This window comes from Simochromis diagramma, unplaced genomic scaffold, assembly GCF_900408965.1.
Source record: "Simochromis diagramma unplaced genomic scaffold, fSimDia1.1 OVJJ01000131.1, whole genome shotgun sequence".
NCBI lineage: Eukaryota > Metazoa > Chordata > Actinopteri > Cichliformes > Cichlidae > Simochromis > Simochromis diagramma.
In genome coordinates, this window is record NW_024387200.1 from 2,083,120 (window position 1) to 2,107,135 (window position 24,016).

General features: G+C 43.5%; 1 protein-coding gene and 1 long non-coding RNA gene across 3 annotated transcripts in view; one reads left to right on the top strand and one right to left on the bottom strand.

The window, feature by feature from the left end:
* The window catches only part of znrf3 (zinc and ring finger 3), a 65,046-nt gene extending 44,996 nt beyond the window's left edge, over nt 1-20,050 (bottom strand). For both annotated transcript variants that reach the window (XM_040050280.1, XM_040050279.1), the window contains exon 1: nt 19,597-20,050. In XM_040050280.1, coding sequence (XP_039906214.1) covers nt 19,597-19,827 — 231 coding nt within the window. In that variant the 5' untranslated portion in view covers nt 19,828-20,050. The remainder of the gene's footprint in view (nt 1-19,596) is intronic.
* On the top strand, nt 2,257-6,943 carry LOC120745434. Its single transcript, XR_005698630.1, has 2 exons — nt 2,257-2,442; nt 3,505-6,943. It is a non-coding gene; the product is annotated as an uncharacterized LOC120745434 (long non-coding RNA).
* Nucleotides 20,051-24,016: the final 3,966 nt, after the last annotated feature.

Below are 24,016 nucleotides of genomic sequence, written 5' to 3' on the forward strand. Positions count from 1 at the left end.
AGTGATTCTGAGAAGTGATAAAGAAAAGAACAGCAGAATATCAGCGAGCAATTGCTCAACGCCCACATTCTGATTCACCTTTTGTAGAAACTTCTGTGGTTTTTCACCAACTGTGCAGTTTTTTGCATTTCTGCTTCCTCAGTGGCCAACATATTAAGCGTTCCCCAGCTTTCATGGCCTCTTTGTGGTGATCAAAGTGGCACATCCGCATGCCGTTGCTCTCTTTCACTTACAAGTGCATGTTTTTCCTACAGATATGATCGCAGAAGTTGACATTTTGAGAAAAGCAGTCAACACAAGCTCTTCCCAACAAAAGGGAGAGAAGACTCAAGAGAAAAGTGTGAAATAAGAAATGAAACACCAGTCCTGCTAAGCTCTACCCACACATTCTAATCAAAAGGCTTAACAATGGCTGGCCTAAAAAACATAAAAGAGAGAGGAAAAATTCAAAAGAGGCCACTTGCTGGTGCCGGGCAAACTGATCAGCTGCACATAGACTGTCAAAAGCTAGTGGGAATGTCAAAAGCACCACTGATCTCTCTCTTTCTCCCCTAATGTGATCAAACAGTGGTTCGTTCCCGAGAGGAGGTCAAAGAAAGAGAAGGAGAGAAAATGAATGGGAGCTTTGGTGCGCCATAGGAAGCCGGCCACCAGCAGCATATCCAAGCAGTGAGCACAAAACAACATGCTGTCTCTCAAGCTTCCTTTCACTTCCACGGCGAGAGGGAAAAGAAGAAGAGTGGGCTGAGGAGGAAAGAGTGGCTGGGCAAACAGTAAGGGGTAAGGGCTCAAAGGGGCCCGGTTGCCCGGGTGAGGGGAACCCACTGCTTCAACAATGTCCGCCATCAACCGTCCGGCTTTGGGCCAGACCCCGCAGAGGTGCGCTTGGAGGTCAGTGCCATGGACAAAAATGACTGGAACAGCCCTGCCCCTGGCAGAGCAGCTGGGTTCAGGGTATCGAAGCCTGGGATTAAACCGGGGCGAGGTGTGTGACAGAAGAATCTTTTAAACACATCCAAAACCTGTGGCCAGTGAATCAGCTTTAAAGATTGCTACTAGTTTCATGGTTGGGCAATATTTAAAGATTTTTCAACTGATTGCAGCTGCCAGAAACAGCCATGCACAAAGTCGCTTGTGAGGAAATAGGAATACAAATCACTCGATTATGTTGATTGTAAAATGGATAAAACTGGAAAGCCAACCACCTAAAAAAAACAAACAGATGAAGAACACCGAAAAGCCTCTAAGTGAGCAACCAAGTGTGGAGAACAAATGCTATTAGCTATTAGCACATGTATGACATTCATTAGTCATACATGTGGAGAATGTTCATCAGTGTTGGTGCCCAGCTCTGCCACACAAAACAGGAAGGGTATTCCAGAGCTTCATTTTACAAGTGAATCAGTTAATGAGTCGAATTATAAAGAATTATAAACAAAACCATAAACACAACAGCAGTGGGGTTAGCATATCGATATATTAGCTCAATCACTCACCCTTAACAGTTTTTTTCTTTATTTTCCAGCATTTTATAAATGAAAAATGCACAGAAATACATAGTTTTGCTGGACAATGTAATGAGGCAATAGGATAATGTTGTATGTATGGCAATCTCTGTTCATTCAGTATGATATCCGGCTCTCAAAGCTGCTATACCTATAACCCTCAGGCAATGTTGCTAGGAAGAGAAAGCGTGTCGCGGGCATGAGCTGTATCAAAAATTCAGAACACCTCAGTGCAGAAGCTGGGGACAAAATACAGTTCATATGTGACCTGATTTAAACTGCTGAATGTTTTATTATAACTCTTCAAAGCACGTTTACTTATTCATAGTGCAGCCTGGGAGTTGTAGTTGACTTGGTTCCTTTTTCAGTACCTTGGACTTTTGATCAAACAGTTGCTCATCTTTTCTGTTGCTAACAGTTTTAAAAAGACATTCAAGAGTTAATTTCCCATCAAAGCCTCGGAAGTGCGCCAAAAGCCTGTCACCTGACACCATCTATGCGTCGTCAATCTGGGATGCTCCAGCAAACGCCTCCTGCTTTGCAAGTCTAAAACATGCGCCGAGCTCCACTTTTTGTCCCCCTCCGCTCGGTCAATGTAAGTTACCATAACGATCCAGCCACACCTCCCTCCGACTGCTTGAAAAACTGTTTGCGCACACAGACCTACACACTCACTCACTGTCCCTCCGCATGCACCAATAAAAGGGGGGTGGGGCCGCAGCGGTGATCGGACAAACAACGTTCTTGGACTTCTGCCGAGCGAGGCCATTGTGCAGGCGCGCAGTAAAGAGACACAGAGAAAGGTTGCGGAGGAATGGGGGTGGTGTCGAGGTTGCTTCAATGGCTGGCTCCATCAGCGGGTGGAGATAAAAAGCAGAAAGGTGCCAAGTTGAGGCCTGGGCGAGGAGGTGAAAAATGCAGTGGTAGGTGATAGCAGGTGAGGTGGATTTAGAGAAAACATTTGTTTGTCTTCTGAGTAAGTTTAAGTTCAGATAATATTATTTGTTCCAACTTAATAAAGTACCTGGATTTGTATAAATCACAGTCTGATCAAACAGTCTGTTAGCCATTAAACTAAACACAATATTTGTAATATTTACTGCATTCAACTTTACTATTAGCCCGACTGACTCATGGCCCATATTTACCAATATATTCACGATCCTTCTTGATCCTAAAGCTGAGGGGTTAAAAAGAGCAAAACTTTAAATCATCAGAGCTGTTTAAATATTATAGAACAAACTCCCAAGGCGAGAAATACATTGGGTTTGTTGATTTGGTTGAATAAACCCTCTAATAGTAAGCTTCTCTTCCATAAAAAACAAAAAACACAAAAACGGGAACATAACATGCTCTTCCGTATGCGTGACATTTCCTCATCACCTCATGGCCACATCACCTGACCATTTAATGCTAAGCCACACCAACACTTGAGAACGGGGCCTATGTATTTTAAATGTTCCACAATGGGTGAGGATGTGTTTTGTTTTTTTTTTGTTTTTTTTATTTAAACTTTCAGGACTTAAGCTTATGCAAGTAAAAGATCACCCAAGTTTAAGAACAGTCATTGAAAAGTAATTATTTATGATTGGAGTTCTGCATTTCAACTGATCAGTTTCGCCACAAGCAGCCGCAGCTTGAGAAGATGCCATAAACGCTACTGCAAAAACTGCACCTCCCCGAAAATTTATGTATGCGCCCTGGGCAATAGAACGCTTCCCCTTTTTGCAGCAGGGTCAAAATAAATAGTCTACACAAGGCCAAGAGAGAGCCAAAGTATATTTTAATTGATGTGGAAATAATTCCATTACCATATATCTCCCTATAAAGGGTGATTTGTTCTTTTGATCACTTCAGAGAGTGTTTATGAAGTCACTGTGGGATCAGCTTGGGCCCAGGGGCAAGGCCAGCCATTAGAATTCCTCCGAACATTTGTTTAGCAGCAGGCCAAGTGCAGAGCAGTGCACAAATGCCGTATTGTTCCTCTCCTTCTCCCTAGCTGCGCTGCCAGAGGTACAAGCTGACGGAGACTGCAGGAGAAGAGGAACAAGAGCTCTGGAATAAGCAAGACCCAGAGGATAACCATCGTTTAAGAGTTAAACATCAAACCTACTTTACACAAATGTATTTTCTGTCTGGCTCTTTGAAAAGCTAATGGCCAGCATCTAAAGATAAGGTCATTTCACAGTTCAGAGAACTGTTCAGCAGCCCAGTGGTCAGCTCTTTGGCATGTTGTGGCTTTAATAGTCAGAATCCACTGTGTGTAGTGCACAGAGGTAATATTATGAAATAGCTATAAATCTAAAGGCTCATGAACCTGACAGTAAATTATACAATCGCAGCCAAAAAGTTCCTCCCACATTCAAATATTTGCATGGGGACGTTTGAAGAGGTTTATCTGCCCTGGAGTCCAGAGACTGTAGCGCTATAAACCCCTAGGGAGCCATGTTATTTGATTTGTTTTTTATTAGATGCAAGGAACCACTTAGCTGACTGTGACCTACGGGGCATTTGGCTCCACATCTAAGAGGACTGCAGGTTGCAAGTCCTTTTCTGGAAAAAGAGGAGCTGTGGCAAATAGTGTCCCTGGAGACAAAAAAGGCTTGAAAAACTGTCTGAAGTTAGAGTCATTTAGAGAGGATGTCAAAACAAACAATCTTGAGTCTTCTCAGGAAGCAAAACTCTTATAGTTTTTGAAAACCTCTTAGGTGGCTTGGACCCATTTCAATGTGAAGTACTTTGAAAACTAAATCCTGCAGCAGCAATTAGTTCAGAACTCGTGTTTGTTCTGAACATTGAGGTATTGGTGAAGCTAGATTTTAAACAGACAATTGATGCGATGAAAACACTGTAGAGGAAAGGGGCAAACTAAGGCTCTTTGACGTGTTAAAGCTGACTATCCAATTCAGAAGATCTAAGGGTGATGAATGGTAAAAGCGGATGGCTGGACATTCAAATGGCCTGGCAAGTTTGGCCTATTTCTGTATATGAAATTCCACTGCAGCTATGGGTCAGGACCTCTTGGTCCTTAGGAAAGAATGTGTGACTTGGAAAAGGGCTGTTTGCATCCTCTGGCCTCCCAGCTGGGAGGAAAGAATAAGGATCAAAGAGGCTCCACGAATCTCTAAGAGGGGCATTTGGCATAGACCCGAAGGGGCATGTGAAGGGTCTGGGAGAACTTTCACTCTTTATGCATCAAGCCTGGAAGCCCCAAACAGCTTCTCCTTTCTTTGTTAATAATTTGAAATAAAAAACATGAAAAGACTGCAACTAGTCTCAGCTATTAGTGCCCCCAGCTAGCATGTAAACACATAAGATGCACAGTACAGTGAGCAGTGTGTTTACCTCACTGGCCATCTAAGCAAAGGTGGATGATACAATGATGAAACCTCTTAAGGCCATTGCAGCGCCTTCTTTGTCAAAAATACTCTTTTGGGCTTATCTGCAAACTTCATATCAGCTTTAAACCAGCTCAATGGCCTACAGTCAAAGGAATCACAGCTTTCAGTTTTTATTAATATCTTACATCTGTTCCATGAACTGCATGAGATACATGATGTCCCCTTTTTAAGCCTCCTGACTTGGGCATTTTGCTCCATCTTCTTGTTTTGAAACCAGATGTCACCAGTAAGGTGGTAGGACCTGATGGAGAAATCACATTGTCCACTTGTATAGTAGAGCCTTGTCAATCACAAAGAAGAAGCTGCTACTTTCAGCTGTTCCCTTGTTCACAAAGGGCTGCCGCAGTGGGCAGCGAAGCATGTTTGATTTGACAGAGCTTTAATGCCGGATGCCCTTCCTGATGTAACCCCAAAGGGATTCATGTATCCCCCCTGGGATTAGACCAGGGACCTTGTGCTTGTTTTGAGAATGTGCAAACCACAAAGCCAAGGTCTTAAACAAAAACATACCCTGCTTTTGATCTTTTTTAATACAAAAAGAAGCTTCATTAACAAAAACATCATTTTGTATTACATGAGACCTGGAACTAGTCATTTAGACCATAAACTTGGTTACTTAGTTAAGTGTCTACTGAGTCAGGCAATACACAGGATCATTTCCTCATAGACTTCTATACAAACTGACTTATTTTTGCACCTAGAAAAGTCAGTCTCTGGAGCCCCTTGCAAAAATCAACAACACCAACATAACTAAGTATATCCCCACACAGGTGGCTATTATAGTTGGTGCTGTGGGTGTGTCGGTCTCAGCTAAACTCATGTGTATGAATGTAACAGGCATGTCACAATAACAAGGGCAGGTCCTAGGCCAAGAACAGAGCGTCTTTTGTGGGGCGAACCTGGACGATCAGCATCCTTTGTCGGGCTTCTGCCCCTACGAGAGAGCTGAATCCTCCAGACCTTCAGCACCTAGTCTGCCAGCCAACCAGGGCCCAGCCTGGAGAAGCCTGTCATCACTACCACAGAGGCCTCTATTCATCCCCGCAAAGACAAAGCCAAAAGTGTACAGCAGCCATCCAAGGCATCCCAAGCATCCAGATATCCACCAGCGATATCATTTTAGGCTTTTGTGAGCCTGTGCTTTGGTTTACCCGCCGGTCTATCCCTACCATCCCTGCTCTCCTTTCCCTCCATGTCAAGGATTTATCTTCTTTGTGATGCACAGACCTGACATACGCCGCTACTTTGCATTGAAACCGGATGCCAATTTTAATTATACTTTGCACCTGTTTTAAGGTATATTCTCTCATTGGCCACATGTGAAATGACACTTTTACAATCGCTGCAGCAGTTTTGTTTTTGCAAAAGACTATTTACACTTGTGCTCTTTGTTGGCTGAGCAGGTGAAAGAACAAAAGGCAAAACAGCTTCAACCTTGTCGACGTCCCATTTGCCAAATGCTTACACTCTCTCCAAGTGTCATGCAGAAAGCTTACTTGTGTAACTAAAAAGGCAGGTGTTTAGATGACAGTGAGGCTGCACTGTAAAGAATTTACATTGCTGGCTCCCATGTCAGAGCCTTTCCGGCATGGCCCTCCTCTGGCCACACTGGGCCCCCGAACTCTTGTGGTGAAATCTCCACCTGCTGATAACATCAGCCCCCCCAAACCTCCCCCTCCCCTTTTTCTCGGGCATGTGTGGCGGCCACTGATAAAAGAACGCCAGATAAGAGGAAACACAAGCTGTGATGAGGAACACATTGCGAGCCAGGAGCACAGAAAAGAACATCAGCCCAGTGGAATGGAAAGACAAGGAGAGAGATAGAAGAAGGAGGGGGTGGAAAAAAGGAGGAAAACAAGCCTTGAAGGAGTAAGAGAAGAGAATGACAAGGAGGCAAAGTGAGAATCTGAGACTGATTAGAGGAGAACACCGGGTGGAAGAGAATAAAATGAAAGCTGTTGTGTATCCCGAAGCTAAAAGCAGAGATAAGATTACACTCTGTCACACAAAACTGAAAAATACTAAATATGAATAGTTGCAAGACTTAAAAACACACGTTAGTCCGGCAGGGAAACTGCATTAAGTCTTTACAGTGTATTTTTGAACCAAACCCACTGCTTCTGAGATTCAGGATGCATGTGGTTTGTGGAAAAAAAACAAAACAAAAATTGAACTGCAATCAAGCTCACAGACAAGTACCTATAAATACCGAAACACTAGAAGTAGCATAAATACATAGTACTGCATCCACACAAGAAGATCGCTGTGTACAACATTGTTGTTGTATTTCGCAAACAAGAGAGAAAGGGTGCAGTGTTCGGGGGGAGTGGTTTAGCTATAAAATAAATACATTCATAAACTCCATCAACTGACAAACCTCCAGATCTCACAAACGGATCTTCTGCCGATTCCAGATCTGGAAAAGGGAAAACTGTGAATGTAAATAAATCTGAGCTGTTGACACAGGCAAAGAGTGGAGGAGACAGGTGCCACAATGACACCAGTAACCTCCAGGGGATGTATGCATCCCATAGCGGTGTCCCCTTTCAAGATGGACACCAGAGGGGACAAACCAGTTGGTCCATCTCCGGGGTGTGAGCACAGCAGCGGGTCACTCTGTTACAGTCAGAAACATCCACAGCACAGGCAACGCTTCACGATCATTAGCTCGGTTCTTTCGGCACAAAATCTGATTCCCGTCCGCACTAAAAACACTTTGTGTCCTTAAGTACAACACAAATGTTCATTTGTCTCATTTTAATTATATGCTGAGAAAAAAAAAAAACTTTCTATTTTACTTTGTGTTAAATTATGCAGGACACAAGCAGCTCTGGTATGCTTAAAATCTAATCCATCATATATGCTACAAAGCAGTCTATTAGCCTGCATTTAACCCAGTACCTCCTACCCCTGGCCAGGCTGCCTCCTATTGGCTCAGATTCAACGCAAAGTGTCCCGCTAATCCAACAGTTGTCTGGCTACGCTGAAAGTCACCTCTGAGTCCAGCTCTAGCACTCGCGTCAGGAATCCACAGGCTCTTTGCATACCGAGCGGCCGGATATCCTCTAGTTAAAGAGGGTCCTCTAAGCCAGGGACATGTGTTGGAAGACTGGGGAGGGTGACAAGGGGTAGGGTTGTTTTTCTGGGCCTGGTGGCAGGGACGTTCAGGCAGTGCTTAAAAGGCCTTTAGAGTGACATCAGCATCACTTTGAGCTGGCACAAATAGTGAAATGAGAGCAGTTCCATAGAAACCAATCCATTTTCCTGCTGATCCTCCGAGCTCTGCAGCGCGCCGGCTAAAAGTGCAGTTGCTCTTGCTCTCAGCCTGCGGATCTGCGCATCTGTGAAAGGCTTTTGTGTTGCTGTTGGGGCAGAACAAAGTGAGTTCAGGTTACTGCACTCCTCCCGTTATTGGCCCACATTGTCTCTAATTATTCCAGCAAACATTGACACAGCATGTGTGGTCCCACTTTTATACACCCTCCTCCTTCCCCTCCCATGCGGAACAGAGACACAAGACGGAGCGAAAAGACACTGAGAAAGAACCAAGAGAAGGAACGAGCAAAAGAAACGCACTTGCATTCACAGCTGTTTATTTTTTTATGACACAATTATATGTGTAACTGGCTTAAGATGCTTTCATGCCCGTGAAGAGGACTGTTGCGTTATCCTCACCTTTCTTCCATGCTGCCTCAACTCACAAGGATAGAAGTGCCATGCCAACTCAAGCTTTTAATACATAAGCAACCAAGACCAATCAGCGGGGGGGCAGACTGCAAAAATGATGGAGACTTCCTGGATGCAGTAACCAAAAAGCTGAAAAAAAAGCCCTTCTCCACAACTTAAAGCTCAATCCCACACTCTAATTTGAATTCTGAAGCTTTCCCGTTGCCTGGGCGATTCAAACTCCAGCTTTTGCAAAACAGTAATTATGACAAATGTATGCATCAGTACCTTCCCAAATCCTCCGTCCATGAGCTTAGCTTGAGGCAGTGCTGCAGGAAAGCTGACCGAAATGCATAATGTGCGGTTGCCAACAGGAAACGGCTCAAAAACAGGCACAAGGATAAACTCGTGTTAAATCAAAACATAAAATTTAGGAAATGTCGTAACAGGCACCTTAATTTGTTATCACCCGTTATCATTTGGTGGCAACACTACTGAAAAACCTCAGTGGGGTGTAAAGCCATTATGGAGAATTCACATAAAAGCCTTTCTGAGAAATTCCCATCCAGATTTTTACTGGAAGCCCAACTGACAAAGTGACTGACTCAGCTGTCAGGAAGCACGGCATTTTAAGTTTTGCAGATGGATTCTGATTAATGTTAATGGATTCATATTTTCTGAATTTAACAACCCTCACCGCCTTTGAGACCGGATGCTTTGGTTTGAAGCTAATTAAGATTAGGACAGACAAGTGTGGCTCTTGCAAGCACAAAAGCCCTGAGTGCTCGACAGCAAGTCGAGACAACATAACTGCACATCTAATATCACAAAAAGGGTTATTACTGAAGCATACATGTACCCACTCGCTACCCCTCAAAAGCACCATAAGGTGGCAGCTCCTATATTTTTGTTTATGTTGAGATTGCTGGTCATACAACATCCACCCAATGTGGTATCTTGGACTCCCGGCCTTGTCTTGGCAACATTATACGCTGTGAGCTCTGGTGTGGAAGTCTCTGAGCTAATAAACCCAGTCTGGCCTCATGTTGCTGTTTTTTTCCCCCGCCAACACATCACTGACTGTGCACTATGACCATTCATTAGCATGTTATAGAATAGCCTTTAGATGATTTCTTTAATAAGAGCCCTCAGCTTGCCAACTTAGTTAGGTTTAAAACAAAAACAATGCCAAATGGATCTCACCTAATCTTACTCCAGCCATCACAGACTGCAACATTTCCATAATAATTTTCTTTCTTCTTCTTCTTCTTCTATCTTTTATTAGGCTACAGGGCATGCTTCATAATAAAGACAATGGGAACATCTGAAAGTTTTATTTAGTTTACAACTTCTGTGAAAAAACTGAAATTATTGCATAAAGTTCCCAGCACCTAAAAAAAGTGCATTAAAAACAAATTTGGTCTCATTTGCCTTGTTTTGGTTTTTTTTTTGTATAAAGTGACAGTATAAAAATGACAGTGATGTTTTGTTGATCCTCTCATCCATTCCCAATGTGTCAAACTACTCCTGCAATGATGCTCAGATCACAAGCATCATTACTTTTAGATCATAAAAGTATCAGAGCTTTTTCTTATGCATAAATAATACAACCTTCAGATCCTCCTGCATTCATTATATGAGAGCGAAAAAGATGCTTCCAATATGGCGAGGCCACATTCCCTGAGATGTGTTTACTCCGAAATGCCTGCGGGATGCATGTCACCCTGGGGGTGACAATTTGACTATGTCACATGCCTGTGGGATGCAGACAGAATAGCAAAGGGCTGTATTGGCCTGTCTTTTTCTGTCATTCCCATCCTCTCCCACTCCATCTCTCCTTTCTCTTAAAACAGAATTCTGAGAATCTAGATTTCCTTGACATGTCCAAGGACATGCTGTCATTAGTGAGCCAAGTGTGTTTGAACAAAGTGCCCATACAGTGTCAGGGGAGAAGGGGGAAACAAAGCATATCTCCTTGGCCTTTTATGAAATTGCTAAAAATGGGAAGAGCAGCTTTTACAATGATGCGTGACACAAGGATGAATCTAGATAAATACAAGAGAAGTTGTGAAATAGAGAAAGCATACTGACAACAATAATGATGTCCCCCATTTTATTTTGCTTATTTAGCGAGCTGTAAGCTGTGGCATATGCTTAAAAAAAAAAAAAAAAAAAAAAAGAGGGAGAAAGTCTTGACATTTTTCCTGACAGTAATATGCAAGAACAATGAAAGGTGAACAGATGGATTGCAAGGAGAAAGATATGGACACAGCTGGCCAGGAGTAATTATCCTAACCTTTTCATAAACCTCAGGGTCATGCTGAGCCTGGAGGGTACAGGTGGTGGGGAAGGGTGGGGTCTGGAGTAATGCAGAAAAATTTTGCATGGCATAAAAAGTCGCATCTATTAGCCAAACTGATCATGGCGATGTTTTAATGTATTTAATTACAGATCAGGCGTCTCGTTCATCAAAATATACCTCTAGTGCAATGTTGTTGAAATAAAAACTCATTTTAAAATATCTACACTGATATTAGTGAAGAAAATCATGACTGATAGTACTGCATTATAAAAATACAGCTTTCCTCTACAGAGTTCCCATAACATTTTGTATAATATTGGCTTGGACAGAATATCTAACATGTAGTATTGGATATACCATGTAAGCCTTCCAGTAATGGCTGAAAGACTTAGACAGCACTTCTTCCCCAGCGTGAGGTTCAATTGCAGTATCCACCTAACAGCAGCACTTTAGAGGCAATGGCACCTGCAAACTGACACTGAAACAGGGCCAACGCAATCTATAACTCACAGTGGTTCGCCACGCTTTCTGCCCCTCGCCCTCCCAGCAGCACAAAAGTCTCAGTGTGGATACAATTATGTGAAACTGCTGGCTATTTTGCTAATGAGGCTTTCACTGATGATGTGCTGACCACATAAGGAACATTTCCAGTGTAACTGAGCATTTTAACTGCTGGAACACCAGTAAAACAACAGGTTAGAATGAAAAGCAGAACACCATATGTCTTTGGGTTAGAGAATATTTTAAAAATCAGTTTCTGGGAGGAAAAAAAAAAAAAAAAAAAAATCAGAAACGAAGTGCCATTTGTAGCAATAAAGGAAAGCTTTGATACAAATTCAGTTTTTTCCACCCTCCATGTAAGTATATTAGCAATTTGCTGCAATAGCCTTGAGCTGCAGCATTACAGCCTTCATTGCCGAAAATGCTGAAGCCTCTTTTTTTCCCTAACCAGCAACAAAGGCTTTGTGCTGCAGTCCTGACTTGTGAAACCGACCCCAGGATGGAGGAATTAAAAGGCTGGACTTCAAATGAAATAAAGTGCAGCTGTTTAGTACTAATTTAACTTCAAAGGGAACATGCACTCGCAAAACAAGGACGAGGAAAAGATAACTTCAATCGGAGGCATGCAAATAACCTCTGGCATACTGAATCAACAACAGCAAATTACTGTTGTGCGCTGTCAACAACGGAGATACTCTCCAGCAGCGTGTGCTCCGCAACTGTCATGAGAGCTGTCAATGAGTTATCAGCCTGATTATCATGGGGGCATTTTGAAGGGATCTGTAGTCATGCACATTAGAAGAGAAGTACACGCTACCTCACACATGTAAACACAAGACCTGTATAAACTTTACAAAGAACAAAGTCAACTCTGTTTCACCTGTTGTGTACTTTAGAAACGCCCCGTGCATGTACCCATCCACTGAAATCACACTAAATCCATTTCCTGTTCCTTTTCCCCCCCACTGGGATTCATCCAGCAGCAGTGTCAGAGGGTGACCCAACACCTTCACCTGCAAGGTGCTCAGGCTTCAGTCAAACACTCAAAGTATTTTTCTCACCGTGCTTGTGCAAGGGAACACCTCCATCTTTATTTGTATGGGAGCGGATTTAGCTCGGGGGCCTGCAATTGCATCATCACTCGGTTTTGTGGCGACACATATCAGGCCCGGCATTAGTCAGAGAGGCCTTTGAAGAGTTTGGCCCAGCCCTCGCTCGCTCTCTTCCTCTCTCCGCCTCCCCTCCACCCCCACCTCCGCACTGCCTTTGATGTTAGCACGCGGTGCTGCGCCGAGCATCGTGGCCTCCCAGGCCTCCCTGCCTCGCCTGATCCTATCTGCTCAGGCGGCACATTCATGTGGTTTACACCCGCAGCATGACTCCCGGCAGCTATTCACCCAGCCCCGCAGGCCCCTCCCTGATCAGCCCTGTTCAGGGTCCAAGGGCTGGACAGAGCTGCTGCGTGGCCTGAGCTGCTGGCAGGGATCGAAGAGAAGAAGCAGAGGCCCTAGGCTGTACCAAGGAGCTTTTATTGGCATAGTTTGTCAGTGAAGATTCTACATTTGCAGATTCATAAAATGGAAAAAAATTCACCTGACCCTTTGGGATTTCAGGAGATAAATCTGTTTTACGTTGGCAAAGAATTTACTCTTACAACTACAGAAAAAGTGATTCATCTTAAATGAAAATGAGTTTTCCTGGGGATAGTCCTTCAGCAAACATTACAGGCAACATATAGCAGAAAACCCTGTGTCCCCAATACCTTCAGAATCCCCATGAAACAGGGACAATATAAAAATAGAGTCAATTTTTCACTTCAGAATCCAAGGCGCATGTTTAGCAACAGGAAAAGGAGGAGGTGGGAAAATGCAGTGATATATTCATTGCAGAGCCAAGAGACGTGCAGTGCTGTGCCAGAAAAAAAAAAATTACACAGATAACCCAGCTTGTTCACATCTGACCAAGCGAGACCAATCCATCATACCTCTGACCTCATTGTGTTACAGCCTGCATCGTCCTCATTACTGGAACAACTACCTGCAGACACAAAAGGAGCCTCACAGTGGTCTACGATGGGAGGGTATAGATGAACATAATGGGGTCAGAGCTTCCACCTGAAATGGATTTATCCCCATATGGCACCCCTGTACATGACCTTTGGGGGGAATTTCTCATATACAGGCTGTCAGGGGGAGCATTCACAACATTAATATGGTGCAAAAACCGAGGTTGATCTGACACGCAAAACTTGTTTCTGCTTCACTGAACCATACAGAAATTAAAATCGAGCAGAGTTAGTTCAGCTAGGCCACAAAGTCGAGCTTAACTGCAACTCTGCCAGAGCAGCTGATCTCAGTGTCAGCTTGTATAAGCTGAACAGTCAGCTGATATCCTTCTATACACCCGGTTGGTAAATGTCACATAAGTTGCATTTATTTGCTTCATTCTGTCTGTTTGTTTTGCTTTGCATCTGCAAGCTACATTGCAACCCACATGCACCCCAGCACCTCCTTTTAATGCCTTAAGCAGGTTCATATCTGTCGCCTTTGACATCTGCTCCGCCACCCTATGCGTTCCCTGTATGCTCTGTCCTCCCATAATGGAGTCATGTTGGTAAATATAAATGTCTGCAAATTGAAATAACAATCTCCTTTAGACTATAGAGGTCCTGACAGAACTATGGATCACAAAAGGGCAGGATCTTCACATATTAATAGCACCATTGTGTGCAAGTGTTTTTGTTCTTACACATGAGGCTCGTCATTATATAACGATGTACACAAAAGAAAGAACTTTGAACCCGGTGTTCTTGAACTTGGATGAGTCGGAAAGATCTGAGATAAGACTTCTCCTTTCATGAAAGACAAACAAGACGAGTGAGGGAACAATGACAGTAAATATACTTAGGAAGGATGAAAAGAAGACGGAGTGCAGGGCTGAGAGTGAAACTCTTTGCACAGCTACCTTCACTGGCAAAAAAAAAAAAAGTACAACAAAAGGGGCGAGTGGCATTGTGGCCTTCCACGGTTAGTCAGCACATTCCTTGCCGACAACAAAGCATGCCTCTGCCTGGATGAGCTACTGTGAGCATTGTCATTTCATAACCCTCGACCCTTTAGCCTTTGTTTTGGAGACCCTCTGTGTCAGTAGATAAAAAATGTGGGCAGAGAGGATGAACTGGGCCTTTCAGCACCATTTCATCAAAGACCAGGCAAACACGCCAGGGGTTATTCAGAAAGTGAAAACTCTACTCAGGACTTCTCTTCATCTTTAACTTGTCACAAATGTGGGGTTGAAAAACCCTCACTTAAGACAGGCAGCATCAAAGAAAAATCATAACCTTGGGGGAAATATGAATAAATATTTCCTCATCACTCAACTGCAATACAGAGGACATATGCAAGAATTTCATACAAGTGAGCTCAGACATGCAATCTATAGATTGCATGTCTGAGCTCATGTCAGGAGAGGACTGACTCGGGTGAACAAAGTTACTCTGGAAGAGGATGGATGCTGGAGAGGAGGCAGCCGCAAGCATCACGCTGACTGCTAATCTCTCTTGGAGTTGAACATCAAAGATAAGCTCAGCCATTCAGCCCAGTGGAAACTAACATAGCTACTGGGGCCACCAGTACCAACATGCACTTGTTCCAGGTGGAGCTGTGCATTCGGTGGAAATGTGAGGCTCGGAGAGGCAAGCGCAGGAAGATAAGACAGAGCAACAGAGCCAGCGGCAGGTGAGAAAAACAACAGTTGAGGGCTGGAGAAGCAGCATTTCTGAGTTGAAAGAAGTTTGGACAAGTACTATGTGATCAAAACAGGAAGTCAGGCATTTCAAGATTGACAGACATCTCAATATTGACTAAAAGTAATCATTACCATTTGGCACACACTTCTTTGAAATTACTATTATTGGATCTGACAGAAATGTTTTGCTATATCAAGCAATTGGGAAGTAAAAATGTCAGATGTTAGCAGGTTGGTGTCCTCAGAAGTGCAACTTGTTTAATATAACTGGGGGAAGAAAAAAAAACATGGAAATCTATCATTTGAGCTGTTTTTCAGCCAAATTTAAAGACATTAGACGATAAAGGAATTTTTAGTTATGTTTTGACTTTAGGGAAGTAAATGCAACCCTGAGATTTATTTCAAGAATGAACTGACTTTCTGTATCCTAATCATCAGGCTGCCACTGGAGCAAGGATAAGTGGGACACAGAGGTGGGGAACGGTCTGAAACTAAGATCCAGGGGCAGCGCAATTCAATATCAGCCCAGTTCACCTGAGCTTCAAGTCGAAGTCAGCGGATGCATCAAAAAGACCAGAGCAAAGGTGTGGGATGAGTTTGTGCATATAAGAGGGGGGTGTTAAGCAAGAGAAAGAGAAAAACAGTTTAGTCTGTTCTATTCCAAAAAGGGGAGAAACGCAGCCTCAAATTACTTTGGCTGGGACATGAAAGTGAAACAGGGTGGCGGTTAAGAGACGATAGCACTTAAAATACAGCTGCGACCGCCAAGCCAATAAATGGAAAAAAGTAGGGAGCAGCACTTTTAACCTTTTAAACCAGCATTTGTGTACTGCTACTGTTGCTTTGGCGCTGGGAGTGGCCCGGTCCCTGGCACCTACCGTCTGGGACCGGCCCATTATGGCCTCTTGGGGTTTCCAGGCTGTGGCGAGAAAGCGCGCTGGATTCCTTAAACCACTAAAGCTCTCATTATAGTCTAAATGCAGCGCGACACAACTCCTGCCAGCTCCAAGGTAGGAGCTCCAGTATTTAAGCTCATCGTTGTCTTCGCTGAAACCACCACCCTACCCCTGCACAAGAAAAAAAACAAAACCCCCCCCAAAACTGCCACCTTGAAAGAAGTCGCAGCGTTCATATGCATGGAGATGAAGCCCAAAGGCAAATGGGGTTCTGGGTGCTTCTGGACGTGGGATTCAGGGGATGCTCTGTGTCCCCTCTGAGAGAAAGCAGGCAAGAGCCACGTTATTCCCTCTGGTTCTGGCCGATGACACTATGAGTTCCATCTGGTCCCCTGCATGCCCCTGCCACGTCCCTGCCTCAGCTCTTCACTCACATGCTGACAGCACGGGCCCGCTGGAAATCAGAGGCAGATGTGAACTCATGCAGTGCATCGAAGCTCATCTCGCTACAGGAAAGATGATTTGGCGTTTGAGAGACAATAAAGAGTGATGAGCAGCAGATGGCGTTTCCCTTCGTATTAAATCCATTCTAATCAGAAATGCCATGCGAGTGCTGTCAACGGCGATCAGAATGAAAACAGCACAGCGATGAGAAGCCTAACTGAGTGTTTAGGTTCTGAAATCAAACTATCGGTAAATGCAGAAGCAGGATCTGCTGCCAGCGTGAGAAACGCACCTGCTTGAATCAACCAGGGAATGATTTGGTTGTGCCGTCAATGCCCTGCATTAAAGGTTTAACCGAAGTCTGAGCTGCCGCTAACCCGTGGAAAAGTACAGCAAGACTGCAAAACAAGAAATCGAATATTCAGTAGTTCAATCGCAGGTGATCCAAATTAGGCTTTCCCCCATTTAATTAATTGCTCATTTTCCTTCATTATAGTAGCCTATAAGGCAAGTATTTTCATCTGGGACAATAGGTGAAAACCATTAACTACCTGTGCTCTGGTTGCCTAGAACTCAAGTTGAGTTGATGCTGTAAATACACTCTTAAAGTTGTCACGCCTGTTGATACACACACACACACACACACACACACACAGTGATTTAAGGAGACATTGATTACTTTGCTATTATGGAGCTGAACTGTAGCAATCAGGGAGCTGCCTTGGGAAGCCTGGGGTTTGGCACTGTGGCCAGATATGCGTCATCATGCTTCCCCCCTTTTAGAAGAGCGCAAGAAGCAAATTAACTTAATTTATTATTTTTGGCCCCGGGAGCGTGTGCCACTGTTTTCTGCACTCTTCAGTCAGATCAGCGGGGGTGTTAGCTTTAGGGAATTAGCAAAACGAGAGTCCGGAGCGTACGAGTGGTGATCGCGGTTGGGTCTTTGCTCAAGAGTGTTGCCAAGGCCCCCCCACTTTTCCCCGGAATCTGAACCCATACCTGCTGAGGTCTGACCGCTATTATACACACACAATTAAGGTAGCGCAAACCCCTCAGGGTTCTGATCAAACAGAGGACCAGAGGGCTCCACAAACCTCAGGAAGACTTAAGCGAGCTGCTTATTCGCTGAACTCGAAAGCCTTGAAAGTGGACAAGTGCAACGGCTGCCGAGATCACCAGAGACAAGAACCTAAATATTTGAGTTCAACCCAATTCCAGTGTAAAACAACACCACAGAAATTTCCCAACACATTCCTGCAATGTTATTTTACAAGTATAGAATTCAAAAGTAGGAAATTGGATACCAGTTTTAAATTATACTCCTCACGATGTATGATTGTCATTCATTGTCAGTTTCAACTTACATAAATCTTTGGTAAAATAGGAAATTCAAGACAGTGCTCGGGCCGGACAAACTGCCCCTCATTATAGCCTGACAAAATATAAGCTGTCTCTAAGTGGTCAGAGGCCATGTTAGCAAAGAAAGCAAACCTAAATAGATGTGGTTTTCAATGTAAAGCTGAGGTCCGACAATTCTGTGTGGTTACCGAGTGGCGCCAAATGGCCATCACTGTGTATAAACAGGGCCCATTTTTGTGCTGAGTATCCCTGCCTTTGATCTCCACATATCGTGTTTATTTCAAAATAAGAGCCTATGTTTTTTAGGGGGGGGGGGAAGCAAAAATGTGCACTCAAAAGATGCTGCAGAGTAGCTGACTACACTGTTGCAGAGAAGTGAGGGATGGCTGCAGGGTGCTACTAGCTGTCTGGCTGACTGGAGAGCATGACGGCAATGCAACAACACAACTGAGGCTGAACCTGATTAAGCCTCAAATCCACCACGACCTGTCCTATACCTGCAAAAACAAATGGTCAGGAATGATTATTGCTGTGGCTTCTGGGTTGCTGATGAGCTCACTGACACCCATATTGAAATGATGTCTCTGATCACAATGCAACTGCTGACAAACTTTATGCACATTGCCTTAATATGGGGGCATTTGCTGCACTCTGGCTTTTACAAACATCTCCCAGTTACTGCATCAAGCTTCAAAGAGAGGACACAGGCCATTCAAAAACTGCTTTACATTTGAGTGGCTTTGAATCGCCCACAAAGAGCTGTGCACCCCCTGATCCAGGACATGTTAGAGGTTAGGAAATATAACATTAAACATCAAAGCTTTTGCACATAACCAGAACCCAAACTCTTAAAAACAGTGTCCAAGCACATTAGGCAAGAATAATAAAACATCAAATACACCCTTCTGGCACTTAAGAGAAGCTTCATATTTTAGCGACTCCCACACAGAGTTGGTCCAAGCATAGCCAGCTCCAGCCAAGTGCACTTGTCATGTCTGAGGCCAGGAAATTAAAGATGGAACCGGGATGCTTCTTCCACGACTACTACGCACTCTATTCTTATTTATTTGTGTTTCCGGAGCCTTGAAATAGTTACAAGTGAGCCTTATCCAAAAACGTGCCACTACAAATGTAGTGGTGACGGCTGCACACCAACAGGGTGCAGGCGGCGGGACGTGGGGTTATTTTACACGTTGGTCCGGTCAATAAAAGCAGACCTATTCCACTATTAAAACTTGCTTTGGGTGGTTTTAAAGCTGATATAAAAACGCGGCTCAGCTCTGACACGGACAAAGTGCTAAATACGCACAAATAGTGGCTTCGTAGTGTTTTAATAGTGGCCCTTGCGAAATGCGTAACGCCTGCTCGCTACGAGTTTGCAAACTTTGTGGAGGCGGTGGTAGGGTTGTAGCTATTTAAGAAAACTGCTCCGAAATGCGTGTGTTTCAGAGTGAGAGCGACTGGATGTAAGGCGCGTTCAAGTGAGCTCCAGACATCAACAAAATAACTTGCAAGAGCATGTTTTCCCTGTGAATGAATTCCACAAGATAGGAGCCATCTTGTGACCGCATATGCTTGCAAGCTTCGTTACCATCCTCACACACACTGCCCACACACACACACACCATGTACAACTCTTGTCAGCACCCCTAAGTCCCAGCGGAAAAAGTTTCTAGGAGGGCAGCTTGGTTAAATTACAGCCCGGGTCCCGGTAGCGTTGCTCGGGACCGCCGCTTGTCATCCCCCCCGTAAGAAAAAGGACACTTTGCACGTACTTGAACGATCTCCCCCTCCGCGCTGATAGTGGCTCCTGCTTTGGAGAACCGTCCTTGCAAGCCAGTCGTGTAAGTAGTATAATCTCCATTGGGACTGGACTCGAACAGAACCACTTCCACAAAGGCTGTATCCTTGGCGAAGACGGTACCAAGAGAAGCGGCGACCACCAAGATCACCAAGACCACCGAGTCGGGCACACGATCTGAGCCTCTCCTTGGTAAAATCATCATCTTGCCGGCTGGATCTGCGCCGATCGGGACATAATTTCACACGGATGAATTAATCGGGTGAAAATAATCGAAATCAGGTCTGTGCGCTGTGCGGGCGATGCGTCAAGAGTCAAAATTGTGCAATAAAAAACTGAGCCTTGGCTGAAGCGTGTTTATTTCACCACTGCGAGCCTTGTCAATTACATTGCCTGCAAACGCTGCCTCTCTCCCTTGCTCTCTCGCTCCCTCCCTCTCTCTCCCTCTTTTTTCTCACCCTCCTCCTCCTCCTCTACAAAGCGGATCTCCTTTGATCTCTAAACACGTGATTTTTTTTTTTTTTTTTTTTTTAGTTTTTTCTTTCTCTCTCCCAAAAGGGCTCTATCCCCACCCACCACTCGTTCTGACCCTCTCCTTTGCACTCCCCTTTCCGAAGTGCCAGCACTCTGTTAAGGAGGCACCATTGACTTCACTGCGCACTGAAAGAGGCACTTGTTGTTGTTTCAGGTTAAATTTCAAAGTTATTTGAGTCTCTCGAGTTAAATATGAATTACAGTCCGTATATTTATTCCCTTTAGCATTCCGTGGCTGCCCGGTGGCGTTTTTCTTAGTTCGGAGTCCTCGGTTAAATCAGTTTTCAGCCGACGTGCCACCTTAAAACAAACACTACCCTCTTCAGGACGCTTCGTGATTTAACAGGGCTAATTTTCCAATTATGTTCAAATGCGCTTACCTTACAGGTAACAGTGTTTGTTAATAAGAAGTAGTTTCTCAGTAGGACGCCCAAAGTAAGTCTGCCGTCACTTTTTAGCTTCAGATCAATCAAATATAAGGAAACTTGAATAAAAATATACATAGTATTTTATGAAGTACCTATATGGAAGCTAGCTTGATATAGCTATCTATCCAAACCTTTCACGAACAGCTCATCTCATTGCAGCTCACTTGAACTCATTTAACTGTGCACCAGTCTTAAAAGTGGTGGTTTTTGTATTTTGACATTTGTAAAAAAGCTACAGTAGTGATTCAGCCTTTATGATACATTGTGCATTTATTAAGAAAGGTCGGTTTTGTAACCTAATCTTTAAAATGTGTCCACTGCGCTTCTCTTTTATACAAACTGTTGCTGTTATTTACTGCAGAAGAATTATTACTCAGTCACTCTCTGGAATAAAGGGTCTATTGTGAAATTTCCCTGCAGCCCAGCTCCTGGGGAACATCTTCAGCCTGCTGCCTTTTCTTTCACTGCCCGTGAGGCTTCATTATGTGTCTGAGAATAAGAATCTTTTTATTCTTAGAAGGGAAAAAACAAACATAATTTGAATCTCTGTGCGATTGAACAATTCATGAAAAGCACTCATGGTACCATGCAAGTGATGATGGTACTGTGCGTGCATTGTTCTGTCTTTAATGTAGGCTGCGAGAAAAAATATAGTCTAGTAAAGCTCCCTCATATTTGAAGCAGAAAGCTAGCCCATTTTTTTTCTCCTCTCAAAATATTAAAGAACAATAATGAAAAAAGACTGATTCTGCTCTGGAGAGACTAGTCTGCAGTAGTTTCACCACACTGGCCTCTTGCAGAAAATGTAAGAGCTCTGCACAGTGATTAATATCCCAAAAAGCGTAGAAAACAAGGTTTCATCTTGCTGTCAGCTGTGTGGCAGTGTGATTATGAAAACCAACTGTGAGGACTTTTCAGGTCAAGAATGCAGTCGCCTGTGGAAGAAAGAAAGGAAAGCGTGATGGTCAACATGTGTTTGGACTCAAAAAAAAAAAAAAAAAGAGGAGGGGAGGGTGTGGGGGTGGCAATTCAAAGCCAAGACTTAAGAAGTTCTTCAGCGCCTTCAGCATGACAATAATTTACAGATCAGATTGGACACCCCTCAGTTTTATGAATCCTGATCCACACCACATGTGCCGTATTTGCCTTGTGACACTCTCCTTTTTCTCTCACTCTTAAACAGAAATGAAACTCAGGCACATTTGACCGAATAAATACATAACTGATGGGAATTTGAAAGCACTGCCTGCAGGCATAATGATCAAAATTAAATTAGATTTACCTTATCAGCTTACTAAAGGACCACAAAATGCATTAGGAGAAGAGTTACAGTGATCCAATTACTCACTAAAGGGCTTATTCCTCTTTTATTGCAAGTCTGCCCTCTGCTGGATGCTGTAAGATTTCAATCCACTGCAACTTTTTAATGCTTAAACTCCATTTTTAGTTTCCTGTCATTTAGATTTTATCTTCCAGAATATTTAAAGGATATACGGTCGATAGTCTGAATTTGTTAAATTGATTATTGCTTCAGCGGTATGCGGGAAAAATTGTCACATTTCGGAGATTCGGCAGCAGCTGCGGATCCTCTCCTGACGCTCCGGTCTATCTGCACCAGTGTCTAAACTCGGGCCACCCTGAGAAGAATCAGCTGTCTGCTTGTTTAGGCTGAGTGAGTGCTGAGGATGAGAACGGCTCTGAGTGGTGATGGCTGGCTCAGCTCTGTGCATTACTGTCCCATCTCTCTCTGTGAGCTATTCAGTTGGGGGATTTCTGTGGGATCCTTCGGCTGATTTAAGATGTTTCATGTGAAATTACAAAGCCGCACAGCACTTTCCTCTCTTGTCTTTTCAAACACTCTTTATCTTCTCCTCTTCTGACTCTGTGGTGTAAACAAAACTGAAGCTGAAGAAAGTGTTTTGACTGTAATTAACATTTTAAGGATTTGATGCTTTGGGGGGGAGGGCTGGTGATTTTTGAACTGTAAGTCCACCTCATTTGGGGGTTTTGGAAATGCTTGCGGCATTGTCAGACTAAATATTTACTCTGTTGATCATAAATATAAATAAATAATGATTCATTTTCTCCATTTATTTTGCATTCTTTTGATGCTGCCCAATTTTACACAACGCAGATGTGCATTTTTTGGGATAAATGTCAGTGTCATACACATAATGTAATTCATGAAGACTGTATTTTTTTTATATCAACACCGATGCAAAAGAACAACTGTTGTTTATTTTGTACAGCTTAGTTTTCCCATCCACTCCCCCCCTGCAAGCATGTCATTGTTGATAAGAATTTGGCTTTAATTGACTTGGCTGGATAAATAAATAAATATGAAATACACAAGAGCACGGGTTACTAATAATACCCAAAGGGAACATTTGTGCACATGCACCACGCTTCCAGCCTCTGTGAATTGTCCCTTTGTTGGTACAGTGCTGACGTTATGTTTTAATGAAGAAAGGAGATGATGAGGAGGGGGAGCATTTACATTCATGGATCCCAGAAGAGTGCATCGCTGCAGAGTATTATTACACAAAGCAATTAGGGGGCCCCACTGCCCCCCAGATTATGATTTCCCCAGTACGAGGATGACTACTGACTCCAACAGGCTCGCAGTATGCTGCATGTTTGCAATGATGTCACTGAACAAACCACAGTGGGAAACTCTCATGAAACGATCTGCAACGAATTATAAGTTGAGGGGACAGTTGGGGAAAAATACCAGCACCGAGGGTGGGATGATGGAGACTCCTTTGAGTCCTTTGAAAACATTATTTATGGACTGCTTGCCAAAACAAATGAGGTTTCATGATGAAGTTAAAGTGGCAATGTGGAAATAATGCAACAATGCCAAGAGGTCCTTCTTTGGGGATCATGACACATATGCTCAGGCCCCTCACTAATACGATTTAAACATAGACTGTACATAAAAGACAGACAATCGCCAGCCGCCATCTTGGTGTTTTGAGTGAGGATTAGGTCTGAGTAGCCCCAACATAAGAAAATGCTGCTTTTCTTCATCTTCTTTTTTTTTTTTTTTTTAAGTCCAATAAGGACTACATTTCACAAAAAACATTATTCTGTGTTAAAACACATTTTAAGTTGAGCAACTGACACCATAAAGCAAATACTGATTTCATACAACCAGTAACACGTAAGGTCATTTTCTTGTAGACTTACAGTCTGACTTTTATTGTGAAACCAGAGGATAAAAGGTAATAAGAGCTATGTGGAAAGGTGGCTCGCCTTCTGTAGGCTAATCTCTGTCTTTGGTGATATATGGGCAGCCTAATTCTCAAAATGCCACGGAGACACTGAGGATTCACTGGAGATTTACACCAATTTATTTCACGAGGCAGAGGCTTTTGTGTGTCTTTCCAGAGGTAGTGCAGGTGCCGGAACAGCTAACAAAAAAGGACAAGA